A 16,815-nucleotide genomic window follows, 5' to 3' on the forward strand; every position below is an offset into this window, starting at 1 on the left:
AGAGGATTTCAGAATCCACGAAAATAATCAAGGGAATCAGAAGAGTATTAAGAGAATGTATCGCATAGTAGAACAATTTTGGGATGACCTTCTACAAGAGATTATAGTAAAATTAGGCAGCTTATTGCTGATATTTAAGGGAGCACATAAATAAGACTCTATTTTGCCTAGGTTCTACTTCTAAATCTCAGAATAATGTTGCTAGACAGAGTTCGAGGGTGTATATGTCGTTTCAAATACTCGAATGGTGTGATCCATTCCAAGGGCATCTCGCAAAGAATTTCTAGAAGTAAAAGAGAAAAAGGTATATTTTTCCTGAAAAGTAATTATTTTTTCTACAACTAGGGGAAATGGCTCTAATATTGGCCTATGGATCTAAGATTGGGCCCATCGTTGAAAATCTGCTATTTATCAATTATATCTAGATGAACGTGTCATTGGGACAGTACTAATGTATATTTTCGGTCGCTATTGAAAATTTAGTCGATTGCTGAATTTATGTATGGGCCCAAATTAGGGCCATTTAGGCCGACATTACATCCATTTCCCCTATATCTTAGATGTCATTACGGTTCAATGTAACATTTTCGAGCTATGATTTGTTAAAAAATAACGAATATGCCATTTTGAAATTATTTGCTAGATTCAAAATGGCCTAATTTTAGCTTAAATGTGAATGGAGAGCATATCGCGTCAGACCGATTCGACATTTGACGTGGAACTGATCAATATAGAAATTAATAAATTCCCAAAGAGAATCTTAAATTTATTTTAGAACAATTCTGAAAAGGACGCTGTAAATGAGGATGATTCTAAAGGGAACTCTTAAGAATATTTCAATAAAATGTTCAAACAGCGGTAATTCAAAAATACGCAATATTTCCGAAATCCAAGTAAAAACTAAATTTCAAAGAGACGAACCAGCATAGGGCTGAAAGTATCTATAACAAAGCAAAGGGGGAAGAAGTAGTAATTTTCAGTGAATTTAGATATCGAAGTGAAGTAACTAATAAACTAAAATCCGGATGTTAAACGTTTCGGAGTTACTGTAGATGACAGCAAGGACTCCGTAAATGTATCAAATTCGGATGCACTGTGGGCGGTCCTTTGGGCATAGGTGCTTGCAAAAGCAGTAGTGAAAGTCGTGTCGGTTTTGCGAAAATATTCACCTTGATACCCCGTTAGCAACAGTACTCTGCAGTATAAACGTAACCCCAATTTTGGAACCCTCTTACGAACTGTGGCATCATAACAACATCCTAATTCCGCTTAATTTTATCAAATGACCTCGCCAAATTTGGTGACCGTTCGTTGCCGCCTGCATCATCGTCATTTGCCGCTTCTCGCTTCACCTCTCACCGCCGCCACTTACCGCTCCGACTGAATTTATTGTCATATTTTTAGTCGCTTCACGTACGTAGGTACCTATGTATACCACTTTTATTGCATCACTGACTGGCGCGCGCGCTTTGGTGGTGGCTGAGAACGCGATAGAGAGGAGGCAACGAATGGGAAATGGGGAAATCCCCTTTTTCACATACCATTTCGAGAACCTGACCTTGTCACGTCGTCGTCGTCGTCGTCGTCGTTGTCGACTGAAATCTAATTCTTCCTAATAGGGGAAATGGATCTAATGTTGGCCTATGGATCTAAGATTGGCCCCATCGCTAAATATCTGCTATTTATCAATTTTATCTTGATGAACTCCTCATTGGGACGGTACTAATGGATATTTTTGGTCGCTATTGAAAATTTAGTGGCTTGCTGAATTTTTCTATGGGCCCAAATTAAGGGCATTTAGGCCGACATTACATCCATTTCCCCTATGCATTATGTTTACAAGCTACAATTTTAGTTCGTCACGATTTCGGTTTGTTGACACGGTTGATACACGTGTGCGAAATAGCTACCTGTTCAAGGAAGTAGGTAAATTCGGTTTCAAATGTGCGGCACGTAAACAACTCTGCCGTTCAGAATTTGGGCGAACGATGAATTGATGGATTTGGCCAATGTCGATGACCTCTTCGTGAGAATCCAATCAAACCGGTTCCACGCAGGGAGGGGTGGAGGTAGGGAATAGCAGCTTGCTTTTTCGATTTGTTTGTTTGTTTGTATGTTTACACATTTCTGGCCTGGTAAAGTCTTCTTACGGTACTCAACTCCAATTACGGCAGCTGTCTGCTTCGGTGATGATGAAATGTATGTAGGTAATGAGCGTTTGCTCTGCTTAGCGAGCGGTGATGAATTTGTTGCTGATGAGTTTTGCATTCTGTTAGCGGAATTCGTGCAATTTATTATCAGCAAAATGTTTTGACGTTTGATTTCCAAAGTGGTCATGGTAGATTATTCACGTCAGAAAAATTGAGCTGTTGTTGCCTTGGAATTAGTGTGTAATTCAATGTTCTTGATGTAGTAACCGATAAGGTGGCTTACCCGTTACATCCCCGTCATAGGAATGGAATACCGGTTTGGTTGATTTCCACAATAGATGTCGCCAAATTACGGCATTTTATTTTACATGCAGGAAACCAAAACCGGTTATCACGAAAATTTAAAAAATCCTAATTAATAAATATGGTTGGAACAATGCATCGTAGGCAGTGCTGAAAATGTATGACAATACACGGATATATTAACAAATTAGCTGTCGTCACTCACCATCAGCCATGTCAATTTTTCTCAATAATTGGATCGTATTTAGACGCTTGGTCCTGGATTATTATTATAGTGTATGGAGATAAACATGCCTAAAGGTATGCAACGGTTCATATAAAACAGCTGCTGCGTACTCGGCTGTGCACGTTTTTCTCACATTGTTGTCCGGTTCAATAAACGTAAAGAAATAACCGATATAGATTAGGTGTTCCAGTAATAGTGATGTACCTATAGTTGCGGTATGGAGGTTGTGCCGGAATAGTGAGAAGGATCCGGAAAATAATTAATTTTCCTTAATATTTTCACTCATTTGCACCTATAGTTGCGGTAGTGTTCCTATAATAGTGGAACCCATAAGAAACCAACGCATTCCACTATTATAGGAACCAAAGTTAGCAACTACCACAACTACTGGAACAGTGTTCCTATTAATGGAGGACGATCTTTCTAAAATTTTATGCAATTTTATTACAATGTAATATTTTTCTATCAAAATAGAGGTTGAAAGCTATAGATTGACGTATATCAATTGCGTGTATATTGTATATTTATTTTTTAATTGATAAATTGGCTTAGTACCTCCACTACTGGCTCACCCACCCTAATGTGTCTCAGAGTCCCTTTTTGCAGTGGTGTCCCGTAACCTCACTTTTTACCTGTGCACCAACTTTCAAAACCAGATTTAATGCCATATTCATACTTGAATCAGTGGAAAAATACACTTAATCTTCTAGTTTACTCGATATCTATCCATTGCAAGCAATATTTTGATAGTTGTTTATTTTTTGAGAGTTGGTGCACATGTAGATTGAGACTAAGGAAACGCCACTGGGCCATCTGCAAATGGGCCATTTGCATTGAAATCGAGATTGAGATTCTGTTATTGCAAACTTTGTATCTAATTAGGGTAGAGCGCTACTTCGTCGTAATCGCCCATTTCCGTTCTATCGATCAGAAAAGACCAATAATATTAATGATTTCACCGTGCACAAATCAATAATAGGTTTGTTCCGATGCGCTAGTTCATTAGCTACAACATAAACCCTGTTAGAGCGCATTGTATGAATATTAGCGCTCATTGTTCTCAAAACAAAAGAAGCGCTCCTAGCGAATCCCCTTTTTCTACGTTTATCCGTAGGACGAAGAAAATCTAATGGCGTTTCAATGCGTTAGGATGGAATTGAAACTCGTAGAACGAATTTAGAATCAAGAAGCAGTGTTAGATTTTAGACAATATCTCATCAATTTGTGACTCTTTATCAAATCCAACGGTACGTATGGAAAGGTGAATAAATTTTCAAGTCATCTTTGACAGAAATATTCCATTTTTTGTTTAAATTCGTTCAGAAAAGAGAGGTAAAGCGCGGGTTGTGCTTAGTAGGACGGAAATTAGATCAAAACCCCTATTGCACACCCATAAAATATGGCTAAATGCACCTTAGAATGCAATTTTTCAGCAAGAAACAAAAGCTGCAATTTTCAAACTTACGACTGGATGCCTTCCTTTAGATAACAACTTGAGTGCGGTACAATCAATAGAACTGTTTCGACCACATCGTCGGTACATGAGCGAGTCGGTGATCATCTCTTTTTGCCAGTGGTGGCGGCGGGGATACCGCTCACCATCCGTATCCAACGGGGGAGTTTGGTAAAGAGAGATGATCAAACCGATTTGTACCTTCCTAAAAAGTTGTCCTTGCTCGCTTTCTACTCTCTATATACAATTTTCACACTGCCGTACTCTAATGGCAACTATTAACTCTATACTTCCATCTCCTCATCTATCGTATAAAAATTACAACTTTAGTCTGTTATTTGAAATAAGCATCTTCAACTGAGAAGAATCCATCACTTGTTTTCATAGATGATTGAACGTAACTTTCAGATATATTATACTAACGTGTGAAGGATCTTACTGAAAAATTGCATTCTAATGTGCTTTTAGGCATATTTTATGACTGTGCAAGAATTAGATACAAAATTTTCAATAACAGCATCTCAATCTCGATTTCAATGCAAATGGGGACTCTGAGACACATTCAAAAGATTTATTTTTAGGAAAGTTTAAACGAATTTAAATTGCAAATAAGCTCTGGAAATGTGTCAAGAGTCGAAATCGAATATTTTTTGAGGAATTCCTACTTCAATAACGTTATCAAACTCGTCTTCTTTTTCTTCTTCTTATTCGAATTTCAAGCTTATTGCTTAGTGTATATTAGCTTATTGCGTGCTCTCAATTTAGTGTTCTAAATGTACTTCCACAGTTATTAATTGAGAGCTTTCGATGCCAATACCAATGCATGAATTTGTACATTTTGCGGCAAGCACAATGATAGTCTATGCCCAGGGAAGTCGAGAAAATTTCCAACCCGAAAGATTCCCTCGACCGTACCGGGAATCGAACGCGCCGCCTCCGGATTGGTTATACCGTGCCTTTACTGACTAGGCTTTCAAACATGTAAATTCGCTAAATAACAAAAAGAGCGTGCTTAGCTGTGCAATAATTGTTAATAAGTTCTAAAATCCTCATCACGAATATGAAAATCTCCATGTTTGTTTGGATGTCATTCAGCCAAGGTAGCAAAACTTCATCAGGCGTACTATGATGTAAGTGTTAGCGTCTTTGTTTTAAGATTATCGTGGTTTTTAGTTTCCGTTACATTGATTAAAAAATAGTTGCAGGTAGTGTTCGTGAATTTTACGCAGTTTTCTCTTTTCGCAAACTGCCTGGTAGGCAAAGATAGGACAGCTTAAGGTAGAATGCAGCCATCCACCCCACCGAAACTCTTAGAGGTGACTCTAAGACTAGTAGGTCCCGAAGAAACGTGCTCAACTTTTTGGCTCAGCTCTGGTACTATCTTCGGTTCCAAGCTAATCGATGCACCCTTCGAAACATAGGAAAATCCACGAACCCCTCATTTTATCTGTCAAACTTTCATAGCAAATCAAAACAAACATAGTGTAGTACTGGAATTTATACTAGACTGGGGTACGTTAAGGTTCAATTTACTTTGATGCTTTTTGGAAAATTTCAAAAGCAGTTTTTTCCGACGCATTATTTCAGATTGCAAAAAGCTCGCACTATTCGATTCCTTTTGATATTTTACACAAAATGACGCGAGCTTTTTGCAATCTAAAATAATGCGTCGAAAAAAACTGCTTTTGAAATTTAAAAAAATGCATCAAAGTAAATTGAACCTTAATCGATTTGCTTGGGACCAATAGGCTAGTCAAGTAGTGAGCCAATTTAAAATCGTTAGTTTCGTATTGATTGTTGGTACAACCAACCGGTGGAAACTAACGATTTTAAATTGGCTCACTACTTGACTAGCCTATTGGTCACAAGCAAATCGATTAACGTATCCTATTCTAGTCAAAATTCTAGTACTATACAATGTTTGTTTTGATTCGCTATGAAAGTTTGACAGATAAAATGAGGGGTTAGCGGATTTTCCTATGTTTCGAGGGGTGAATCGAGTAGCTTGGGACCGAAGATAGTACCAAAGCTGAGCCAAAAACTTGAGCACGTTTCTTCGAAACCTACTAGTCTTAGAGTTACCTCTTTGGTACAACGGTAGTACAACAGTGAACTTTGCATGTCTGTACGAGGTATAAGGGAGCGAAGGGCAGGAGAAACAAAGAGGAAGTAAAGAAGAAGCGAATGACGACCGACGACAAGCGGTTGACCATCGAAGACACGTGGTGGAAGTGCTGCGAGGGACCATAACAAAGAAAGAAGGTTGGATAGATTATAAGAAAGTGGGAGAAGAAGGAAGTGAGCAAGGAAACACAAGAGAGTGAGAGAAAAGGTTGTGTCAGGAAATTGGAATAAATCATTGAACTTGAGTAGTGAAGTGGTGGGGGAGGCATTCCACGAAGACTTGCGAATCGATCCTGAACGCTTGAAATTTTGCACAGTTGTTCCTTTTTAGTAAAAATGTCATTTATGTTATCAATTCTTCATATTGGGTCACGCCTACTTTTTCAACAGGGCCTGTGTAAAAACAGTACTAATGGGTTAAAATATAAGTATTGTCAAAACGGCCCCAGGTTTCATGACAAAAAGCTATTATGAAACACCCTGATGGGTATCCAAGCAGAGTCGGATATCAAAATATTATCAAAATGATAACAAATTATGTTTTTTGAAATCATGTTGGTCATGTCATATATTTTTTTTTTTTTTCATTGAGGTTGAGGTCATATTTTCATGTTTCTAAAAATTTCAAAGAAATCAAAAATGATAGAGTAAATTATGACTTCAGTAACCAAAAGTTAAACGTTAATTTCGCTGTTTTTCCTCGCCATAACACTTCGCTGAACGTATACAACCGATTGCTCAGTCTTTCAGTTTCAATCTGATTACACACTTAAACAGAGACCCTGAGTTCGATAAAAAAATTACCGATCTATCCTAAAAATTACAGATGTTTCAGTATTTTTCTCGCTTTATTCCTGAAAACTGTAGATGAAATTACCGGTGATTTCATTTTGAAATATTTTACTGAAGTTTCGGTAAACAAAGCGTTCCATTACCGAGTTCAGTAACGGTCTCGGTAAACGTCAAATCTGCCATATTGTGATTTAAGAATGGCTTTGAAAACGTTCGTGTTTTTGAAAAATAAAAGGTGACACGATGGAGGCTGTTATGTAACTCCAAGATGAGCGAATCGTAGATATTTTCCGTAAGTAATCAATTTTCGTTATCTAAATAAATATCCATTACAGATGGCCGATGTTGTTGCTTGTTTTTTTTTCTGTCGGTCCAAGTTCCATTCCCGTTGGCGACGATCTGAAAACAGCATTTGGAATCTCCATTCAATGGTTTCCTGTTTTCAGTGTAGCGCCGAATCCTTCCGAAAAAAAACTTCTTTTTGTTCATTGGTGGAGCAATTTGCATCACTAAAGGCCCAAACGCAATTTGGACGGAAGCGGAACGGGAACGGAAAGTTTGACAGTTGTCCCAAAAGATTTGAAGATGCCTAACCGAAGTCGATTTGGTTCTAAATAACTAGTTTTCAATCCGACAAGTAGGCTTACTCAGATCGGGCTTTTCCGCTGCCGCTGCCGTTCCGCTTCCGCTGGCATTGCGCTTAGAACTTAACACATTGGCCACAACTGAAACCAAATATTTGCATGGATTGCAGTGACCGCCACCTTGAAACAATATTAAAGCAAATTACAGTTGAATCGGTAAGCTTTTTAAACATTACAGATCTTTCGGTAATGTTCGATCTACGATTTGTATATCGTCCTCAAAATTACAGTTCTCCGGTAAAGTCGGCTACAAATCAAGCAGTGCACATCGGTTAACGTTACCGATCGTTCGGTAAATTTGACAGCTAATTCTGCTGGTTCAGTTTACAGATTTTTCGGTAATGTTCTCGATTACCGAAAACATTACCGACCGTCTTCTTCTTCTTCTTCTTCGCATTTCAAGAATTGTGTGGCGAGTCCAATCATACTTCTATGCCCAGGGAAGTCGAGAAATTATTCAACCCGAAAAATTCCTAAACTGCACCAGGAATCGAACCCAGCAACATCCAGCATGGGCTTGCTTTGTAGCTGCGCCTTTACCGACTGAGCCCCGATCGACCGTTCAGCTGTTGAGAATTCGGTAAATGAATTACCGAAGTCGGTAATTTTTCCTTAGTGTGTACATTCATACGACTGAGAAAACCTGTTATGGTAGCTTTTTCTTCAATTGAAACATACGCACTACAAAATACGGTTGATTTCGAGTTGCCGATAATAGAACAGCTGGTTAACACGCAGTTTAAATAGAAAGGTTGCCGAAGAAAAAGAGGCTGCCGACAATAGTCACACTCACCTGAGAAGTTTGATGCGTTGTGAAATAGGGTTTTTAACCCGTTTTGGACCATTCTGTCGATTGGAATGGATATAATAGCAAGCAGCAGATAAATGTAAACAAACAAACACACCATATGTGTGCGTGACGCTTAGCAATTTCTAATAGAAGTGCGGACGTTGCTTAGACTGACGAGGATACGTAAATCACATTCATCACTGAAAGCTACTTTTTCAATCTTTATTTTGATTTAAGTCAAAATAATGTAATGATCGAATTAATTTCAGTATATTTAAACATTTAAACATTTATGGTCTGTATCCATATTAATCCACACCTTCGAATCACTGTAACTTTTGAAATATTGCACGCAGAAGTGAAATTTTTTGCTGAGCATTGATGATGTTTAGTGTTCAAGACGGCGACGAATGAAAAACACGTGCGCGAGCGCATTTTGTACGGACGTAATACAAATCCTTACTTGTCAATACGGGAACTTGCAAAAAAGAGGTTTTACCTAAATCCACTGTTCACGGTGTTCTCAAATAATTTTCAGAACGTTTGACGATCGAGAGGAAACGGAGAAGTGATAAAAACTACAAGGGAGAGTCCTATGGGGTGGTACGCAATGCTGATGTAGGACTACGTGGTCTTATATAATAAATGTTATTTGTTAACTGCAGCAGGAGCTTGTGTTTTGTGTACAAATTGGAATTTGAGTGGGGTTCTCTCTGTTTATACTCTTTAGTATGACTATGATTACCCTGAAAAGAACCTTTTGATATGAATTGTAGTTGGGACATGTTCAGAAATTTAACTCTTTTGGAAAATCTTGGTGGCCCTGAAAAGGGCCAATGGTAGTACAGCCTTTGGAAGATGATCATGACGTGTAGGCAGCTGGATCAGCAAATTGGACCGGACAGTCCCATATTCTTCGGTTTAATGATTGGGCACTCGCCCAATGGGCCCGTCTGCTGGACAGGGGTTAAACTGGTATCTGCGACAGGTTGGAAGGCCGCAGAATATCAGTGACCACCCAGCTAAAACTCCTCCCCTTTTTAGTTTTTCTCGTTAAACTTCTTCTCTCAACAAGTTGGTAAATCTTAACGTTCAGCAGAAAGACGCTTAACCCTTTTTTCGGCGAATTTATGATCCTGTTTCACGTCATGGTTCTTCTCTATGCCTATTCAGATAAATTAGTATTTTATTTATTTTCCCTACTGCGCTAAATCAAATGAGTATAAATAAGAATGGATGTACACACTTAATTTAGATTACCGAAGTCGGTAGGAATTTACCGGGTTTTTGAACAGCAGAACAAGTCGGTAAAATTTTCAAATGACCGTTACACGTGAAAAACCAAGAAAATTCATAAATTTTATTTGTCATCAATAAATGGGGTATACTGAACAAATGCTGTACAAGATCAGGATAAATTTTCTCATAATTGGATTTTTCACTGATTTTTTAACTTTTATCGAACAGTTTTGTAGTTCAAAATTTACCGAACGACGGAGGCCTGGATTAGTGTGTAGGTTACGCGCTCGAATATTTGAAAATTCGATAAATATGTAATCGAATAGCTGGAAAATCGTTAGATTAATCGTTAATCGAATAATTGGACTTTTATTCATCCCTAGAAAATAGTGTAATTTCATCTTTTTTGGTGGTTCTTCGGAAATGTCGAACAGCAGAATTGCAACAAGCAAGTGTAACCCAAGAACCAAAAGCGGTGCGATGCTAGTGTTCATTGCTATGACGACGACAGAATTAAGGGGCTTAGAAACAGAGGGGTGAAAGTCAATTCTCTTCATCGATTTCCTCTTTTGATAACCATGGCTTCACTAACCTATTTCGCACTATTTCTGCTATGCTCTTCTATCATCCCGAACAACAAACGTATCAATGAATGTGTTTGCCGTCGAGTTATTAACGAAACAGAAAGTCGATGAAGAGAATCGATCAAAATCACTTACACCCCTTCTTCCAAGTTTGGTTACAAGATTACAACTCTGGAGAGTATTTTGTGTGGTCGTTGGGAACGTGTGGTTCTGAATATGGTGATGAGTGTGCAAAATGTTACACAATTGAATACTCTCTATCAGTGTTGGCAAAATCAGAAATCAATTGATATTTTTCCGCTCTCATGCGCTCGCAATATCACGCGTGATATTGGAACAAAATATAATGCTTGATATTGATTTTACAAGCTCCTTTGATATTGCGAGACTATTCACAACGTGCAAAAATCAAGCTGAGAGTTGACTCGACACAAAAATGATTTCATTGCACATCGTTTTCTTAGAAAGAGAAAGCATAGTTTGCTATCTCTTTTTAATCTTTACCGATGGCAGACGCGAAGGGACTGCTGCAAGCCGTTATGGAAGTTTCGGTTACATTCGAGTGTAAAGCAAAAATCCTTAAACTCAATCTCACCACAGTTTGGTGAGATTTGCAGTTGGTGAGTTTTGTTAGCTTTATATTCTGAGCTGCGATATCACAGCTTGCAAAATCAACCGCAGCTATTTGCTTGTTGATTTTTCTCTACGAAAATCAAGCGTGATCTTGGGCGTTGATGAGATTTGATTTTTTGATATTTTTCCAACACTGCTCCCTATTCGCACACGCCCGAAGATCGGAGGCGAATGCCACTTCGACTTGTTTCGTCTACTAACGACTCTCTGATGACAGTGTTGGGGAAGCAGCAATGCTACATCGATATGTTTCGTCTAGAAACGATTCTCTGATGACTGTGTTGGGGAAGCAGCATATGCATGTACGTAATTGGTGGATTTGTTAGTTATTTCGACGCTTTTGGATATTGCTGGACGTTTACCACATTTTCAATAGTTTTTTGTTGAGAATCAATATTCAAAAGCATTGCTATCGATGCGTGGAAATATTTCAGATCGATTGGTGATAAAATTATTGAAATTGGTTCAGGGGCAGCTGAGTTATTAACGTTCAAAATCATTCATTATTTCGTTACATGTTCCATTTTTGGTTTTCACAAAGTGTACCCCCATATAAAAATCACAGACGTAGTCCTACGTCAAAACATTGGAAAGGTGAAGAGGAGATTGAAGGAAAACCCGAATCTCTCTGTTCGAACGGTGGCTTATAAAATAGGAATGTCCCTGGTTTTGTCAAAAAATCAAAACAGCGTTTGAGGCTGAAGTCGCATAAAGTAAGAACAGTTCCCAATCGCAACGGCAAACAGAATTTGACAGCAAAATCACGGGCTCGACGTTTTTACTGCAAATATTTGACGAAGTTTTCATGCGTTGTTATGCACGATGAAACTTATGTCCAGGAGGATTTCAAGCAGCTTCCATGGCTGGCTTTCTATATTGCTATGCTACAGCTGAGTATTTCAGGACGAAGAAGGCATAGAAATTTCCCTAAAAATATCTTATTTTTCAAGCAATTTGCACGTGTGGCCGAAGAAGTAAATCTTTCATCACGTCACTACGGGCACAATCAACAAGGAGATTTACCAAAAAGAGTGCCTGCAGAAGCGATTGCTACCCTTCATCAATAGCCACAAAGAAAACCCTTAGTTCCGGCCCTATTTGGTATCATGCAATTATGCTAAATCTGTGATGGAGTGCAACGAAGTAAATCAAGTGAATATTGTACCAAAAACCGCAAATCCGCCAAATTGTCCAGAGTTACGTCCCATCGAGAGATATTGGGCTCTGATGAAGCGGAAGCTTTCTAGAAAGAAACAAGAAATCAAAGTTATCAAACACTTTTCAACAAATTTGGACAAAGACGGCCACCACGGTATCTGAGGTGTCTGTACAAACTTCTAATGGATGGAGTTAAGCGCAAAGTTCGAAAATTATATACAAATACCGAATGACTATGTTTTGACTTCGTTAATTTTTAAATCATATCCCATGCATCTGAAATAAACAACTATAATTGAAATAAAATGCGAAATTTGTGTTTTATACCCCGGACAGACTATGGCTTATATCATGTAATATAGGGTGGCTTGCAATGAGCACTCATATATAGGATTTCCAGTGAAAACTAGATGTATGAGTGCTCATTGCAAGGTAGCCTATATTACATGATATAAGCCATAGTCTGTACGGGGTATTACTTAAGTTTTGATGTGCCCGGATTATTGTGGATACAGACCTTAGGGGCTGTTCATAAACTACGTAGACAGTTTAGGGGGGGGGGGGGGGGTTGACAATTATCTACGGCCCATACAAATTTTAAATTTTTTGTATGGACAATTGTCTACGCAGGAGGGGGGGTCAAGAATCCCCAAAAAACTGTCTACGTAGTTTATGGATAGCCCCTTATGAGGATATAAAGTAAGATTTGTACTGGTTTGTTCATGGACAATACAAGGAAAATTATGAGTGTTGTAAATACTTTTTATTGTTTATATTAAACAATTCGCCGAATGCCTCCGATTACTAAATTTAACATCAAAAAATTATCATCGCGGTTTACTACAAATTGTAAAATAATAACAATGGTTGTTATGTTTTTTTCTGCCATTGTAATATTGATTACTTATTTTGTTTAAATTAATGAAAATAACATTATCAAAACCCATAAAATGATTTGTTTGTTATATCCTTCATATAGCGTTTAGATCATTAGATCTCATTTTTGTTATGATTACTATTAACTCGACCAAACGGTTGGCAAAATATGTTATCATGATCGTTTATATCAAATTATCAAGTTTTGTTTTCATTCCTCTGATTCGCTCACATTTTTTCCTTTGTTCGGGACATAGGGTAGAGAACTACTTCGGCCTAATCGCCCATTTTGGGCCTATCGAGCAGAAAACTTCAAATAAATCCATGATTTCAGAGTTAACGTTTCAATGCGTTAGGCCGAGTTTAGAATCCATAGGCCGAGTTTGGTGTCAAGAAGCAGTGTCAGACTTTTGGCAATATCTCAACGATTGGTTTCTCTTTTCCAAATCTTACGGTACATACGGAAAGGTAAATAAATTTGGAAGCCATCAGAAATAATAACATTCCGTTTGGTGCTAAACTACGCTAGATTAAGAATGATTAAGTGCGGGTTGTGCTTAATAGGCCGGAAATGGGGTAGTTAACCCTAACACCACTGCGACCAGTATATTGATCTATTGTAGTAAATCCAGTGTCCTTAGTTTAGTGCATGTCGTATTACTCCATCACTATTGAGAAATGATGAAGTATTCGGTTTTGATACAGTTGTCATTCTTGCCTTCATCGCAAAGAATCGATTCTAATTGAAAGATCCCGCTATTTATACCCTTCGGAGTGTTGGAACACCCTCCAAAGGCGCACCCCTTTGTCAGTCAACATTGGATTCCTTAGCAACAAAAATAAGCAATGACACCGATAATGACCATGCATCAGAATCCTAGTCTTAACCACTTCAAACTATGGAACAACGAATAGAAGATTTTTTCCTTGTTTCAAGATCATCCTCGGTGGACAAAGCCGAGTCTTGTCACTATCAACAAGGCATAAAAAGTAACAAGGACTAAGATGTGTTCCTTTGATTACTGAAAAATCCTGTTCCCCTACTTTGAAGTAGTCAAGACTAGGAATCGGTGGTAGATCTTACATCCCGTAACGTACCACGAAAAGGTGATCTAACCACGTTACGGGGCATTCGCTCACATCAGACAAAAGTGTTATGTTTTTCGTAAAAATCAGAGTTTTTTTTAATTAAATAACGTAATATTTTTAAAGTTTCAAAAAAGATTTTCCAACACTGCCAGAACCAATTCAATTCGTTTTTTTACCGTAAACTGTAGTATCACAATAGTACAATCGGTACAATCCTTATGTGTAATTAAGAAAGAAAGAAGCATGAGTGATGTCCATTTAATTCCACTACCTTAATTGCTTATCCTTTTCAAGGATAAGCAATTAAGGTAGTGGAGTTAAATGGAAATTACTATTCCTGCTCTCTTTCTTTATACAGGTAATCATCAGGACTGTAATGTGTTTTTTTTTTTTTTGCAAAACTCGACTCGAAATCTATCAACTTTCCACAAACCATGCCACAAACTTCGCAGAAGTTTTCCTTTGAAACCTTCTCTCTGATACGTACGCTTCCTGCCGTTGGCAAAAAAAGCTTATTATAATTAATTTCAAATTTCCGTTCAAAGTTTGATCGATGTTCGGCTTGGGGTATATTCTCCGTTCCACCACCCATGCCTCTCCTCTCCCGCATTCATCGATTGCCCTTCCAGGATATTTTCCAACACCATACAAAAAAAACCTCTCCATTTCACTTAAGTACTCACAATTTTCATTACTTTCATCTGCTTCGTTTCATAATTGCTGCCACGCTGCTGTTTGGTGCGACGCAGAGTCAATATCCAGGTGAACGATCAGCAAAACAGCGCGAGATAGATGGCCGGCTTTGCGTCCCAGGCGGCGCTTCGCACCAAGTGGGGCGACCTGGTCGACAATGGCACGACCGGCATTGAAAAATCGGAAGTTTCCCAAGGGCTAAAAAATGTCGTCGGATGGCTCAAACAGGTGTCTGAATTCGACCACTCACTGTTATTTTTTTTGGTGTTTACCTGTCCCCCCAATGTTCCTAAATGCTAGTGGGTATGCCACCAACGAATTCCAAAAAGGGTGGCTCTTTGCTGTTGTACATATGAATGTGTCCTTTCTGAATGTATCTACGTTACTCCTCCGCAGCAAAGTCCCATTTCTCACTTTCGAGTGAAGATGAATGTGCCCGCGACTGTTCAGTTTGTTCGTTACATCGTAAATCCCCACCCCCCAAAATGTACCCATGAATGTTGTAATCACGTTTTCCGTTTATTTATGGGTGTATACATTGAGTGGATGTGTAGTGTTTAGGTTTTGCTTTATGTGAAATTTTGCCCTCTGAGTAATGTTGGTATGATTTTATTATTTGCTCGCTTCATTACCCCACGCACCCGGTGGGAATAGATTATTTCGTGTCGCTTGATTCATTGATGGATTTCATATCAAAAATACATATATATTGGGGAAATGGATGTAATGTCGGCCTAAATGCCCCTAATTTGGGCCCATACATAAATTCAGCCATCGACTAAATTTTCAATAGCGACCAAAAATATCCATTAGTACACACTTAAATTTTTTTTGCCGAGATTCCAACAGCCGCGCAGTTCTGCAATTTATTTTCCTGAGATTCAGTAAAACAATTGCCGAGACTCAGCTAACAAATAACATTTTGCTGAGATATCAGCTAACAAACAGATATTTTGCAGAGATATCAGCAAAAGTAAATGCCGAGGTAATCGGCTGTTGGAGATTTTACCGAGCTAGATTAAGTGTGATAGATCCATAGGTCAACATTAGAGCCATTTCCCCTATATGCTTACGAGAAAGATCACTCAATCCAGCTCGGGAAAACTCGTGCAGCCGGCATTGGATCGGCATTTAAATTTGTTCTGAGATAATCTTCCTGTTTGCAGAGATCTCAGTAAAATTCTCATTAAATTACCGCGAAAAACAAAATACCTTGCCAATCGGATGAACGAATCTCGGCAATAAAAATTAAGTGTGTAAGCATCATGTTTTCCATATAAATAAGTAGGTAAATATTAATAAATAAACAATAAATGTGATGTGTTTTGAAAACTTTTCCTATCAAATTATGCAAAACTTTTAAAATTTAAGATTTTGATAGGCCTTTTCTGAGAACATTTTTAAACGCCTTTTAGAAAGTTCGCCATCTTCAGATTTGTTGTAGAATTGAATTAAGATCTCGAAATTTATAAAGATTTCATATTCCTCAATATCCAAGATCTTTACGAACATACAAATATTCAAAATACTGAAATTTTGATTAAATATGGTCAGATGGGGAACAACATGTGGTTTCTTAATCGTTGTAGCCAAGACGGTAGGGGATTTTTTTATTATTAGACAAAATGGGCCGTAGGGTCTCAGAATTTTAAGAAATTTTGCCACAAGTAGTTTATGGTTATATGAACGAAAATAAATTCGGGTAGCTAATTTTCCCGGATTGCTGTTCACTCGGCTGCAGACAGAAGCAGGCCACTTTCGATGTATGTCACGCTAACGTCTGTTTACTCGGCATCAACCATTGTGTGGTCCTCCTCATTGTTCTTCATCAGCAGTTCTTTCGGTTGATCATAACCATTTCGTTATGAGTGTGTGAGTGATGACCACGTTTTGCGTTCATTGCTGCAATGGAAGTGCTCTGCACCCCGTTGGCGATACTGCCATACAATGAAACCACTGGAAGCGGATCCCGTTCAAATGGAGGAGGCTTATTGGATAGCGGAAGATAAAGTGTTTATTGTGTTGTTCTTTTTGACAATAGTTTTACGATGTTAATGAACG

The 16,815-nt window shown here is 38.3% G+C and overlaps 1 protein-coding gene across 4 annotated transcripts in view; it reads left to right on the plus strand.

Moving 5' to 3' along the window:
- Window positions 1-16,815, plus strand: part of LOC135708155 (trifunctional nucleotide phosphoesterase protein YfkN) — a 107,220-nt gene that overhangs the window by 82,340 nt on the left and 8,065 nt on the right. The window contains exon 2 of one of the 4 annotated variants that reach the window (XM_065230148.1): window positions 14,811-14,982. The exons of the other annotated variants lie outside the window; for them this stretch is intronic. Within the exon in view, the coding sequence (XP_065086220.1) occupies window positions 14,854-14,982 (129 nt within the window). The 5' untranslated portion in view covers window positions 14,811-14,853. The remainder of the gene's footprint in view (window positions 1-14,810; window positions 14,983-16,815) is intronic. 4 annotated transcript variants of the gene reach the window in all.

Source organism: Ochlerotatus camptorhynchus, unplaced genomic scaffold (genome assembly GCF_037179485.1).
Source record: "Ochlerotatus camptorhynchus isolate MF236.1 unplaced genomic scaffold, CSIRO-AGI_Acam_v1.1 ptg000328l, whole genome shotgun sequence".
Lineage (NCBI taxonomy): Eukaryota > Metazoa > Arthropoda > Insecta > Diptera > Culicidae > Ochlerotatus > Ochlerotatus camptorhynchus.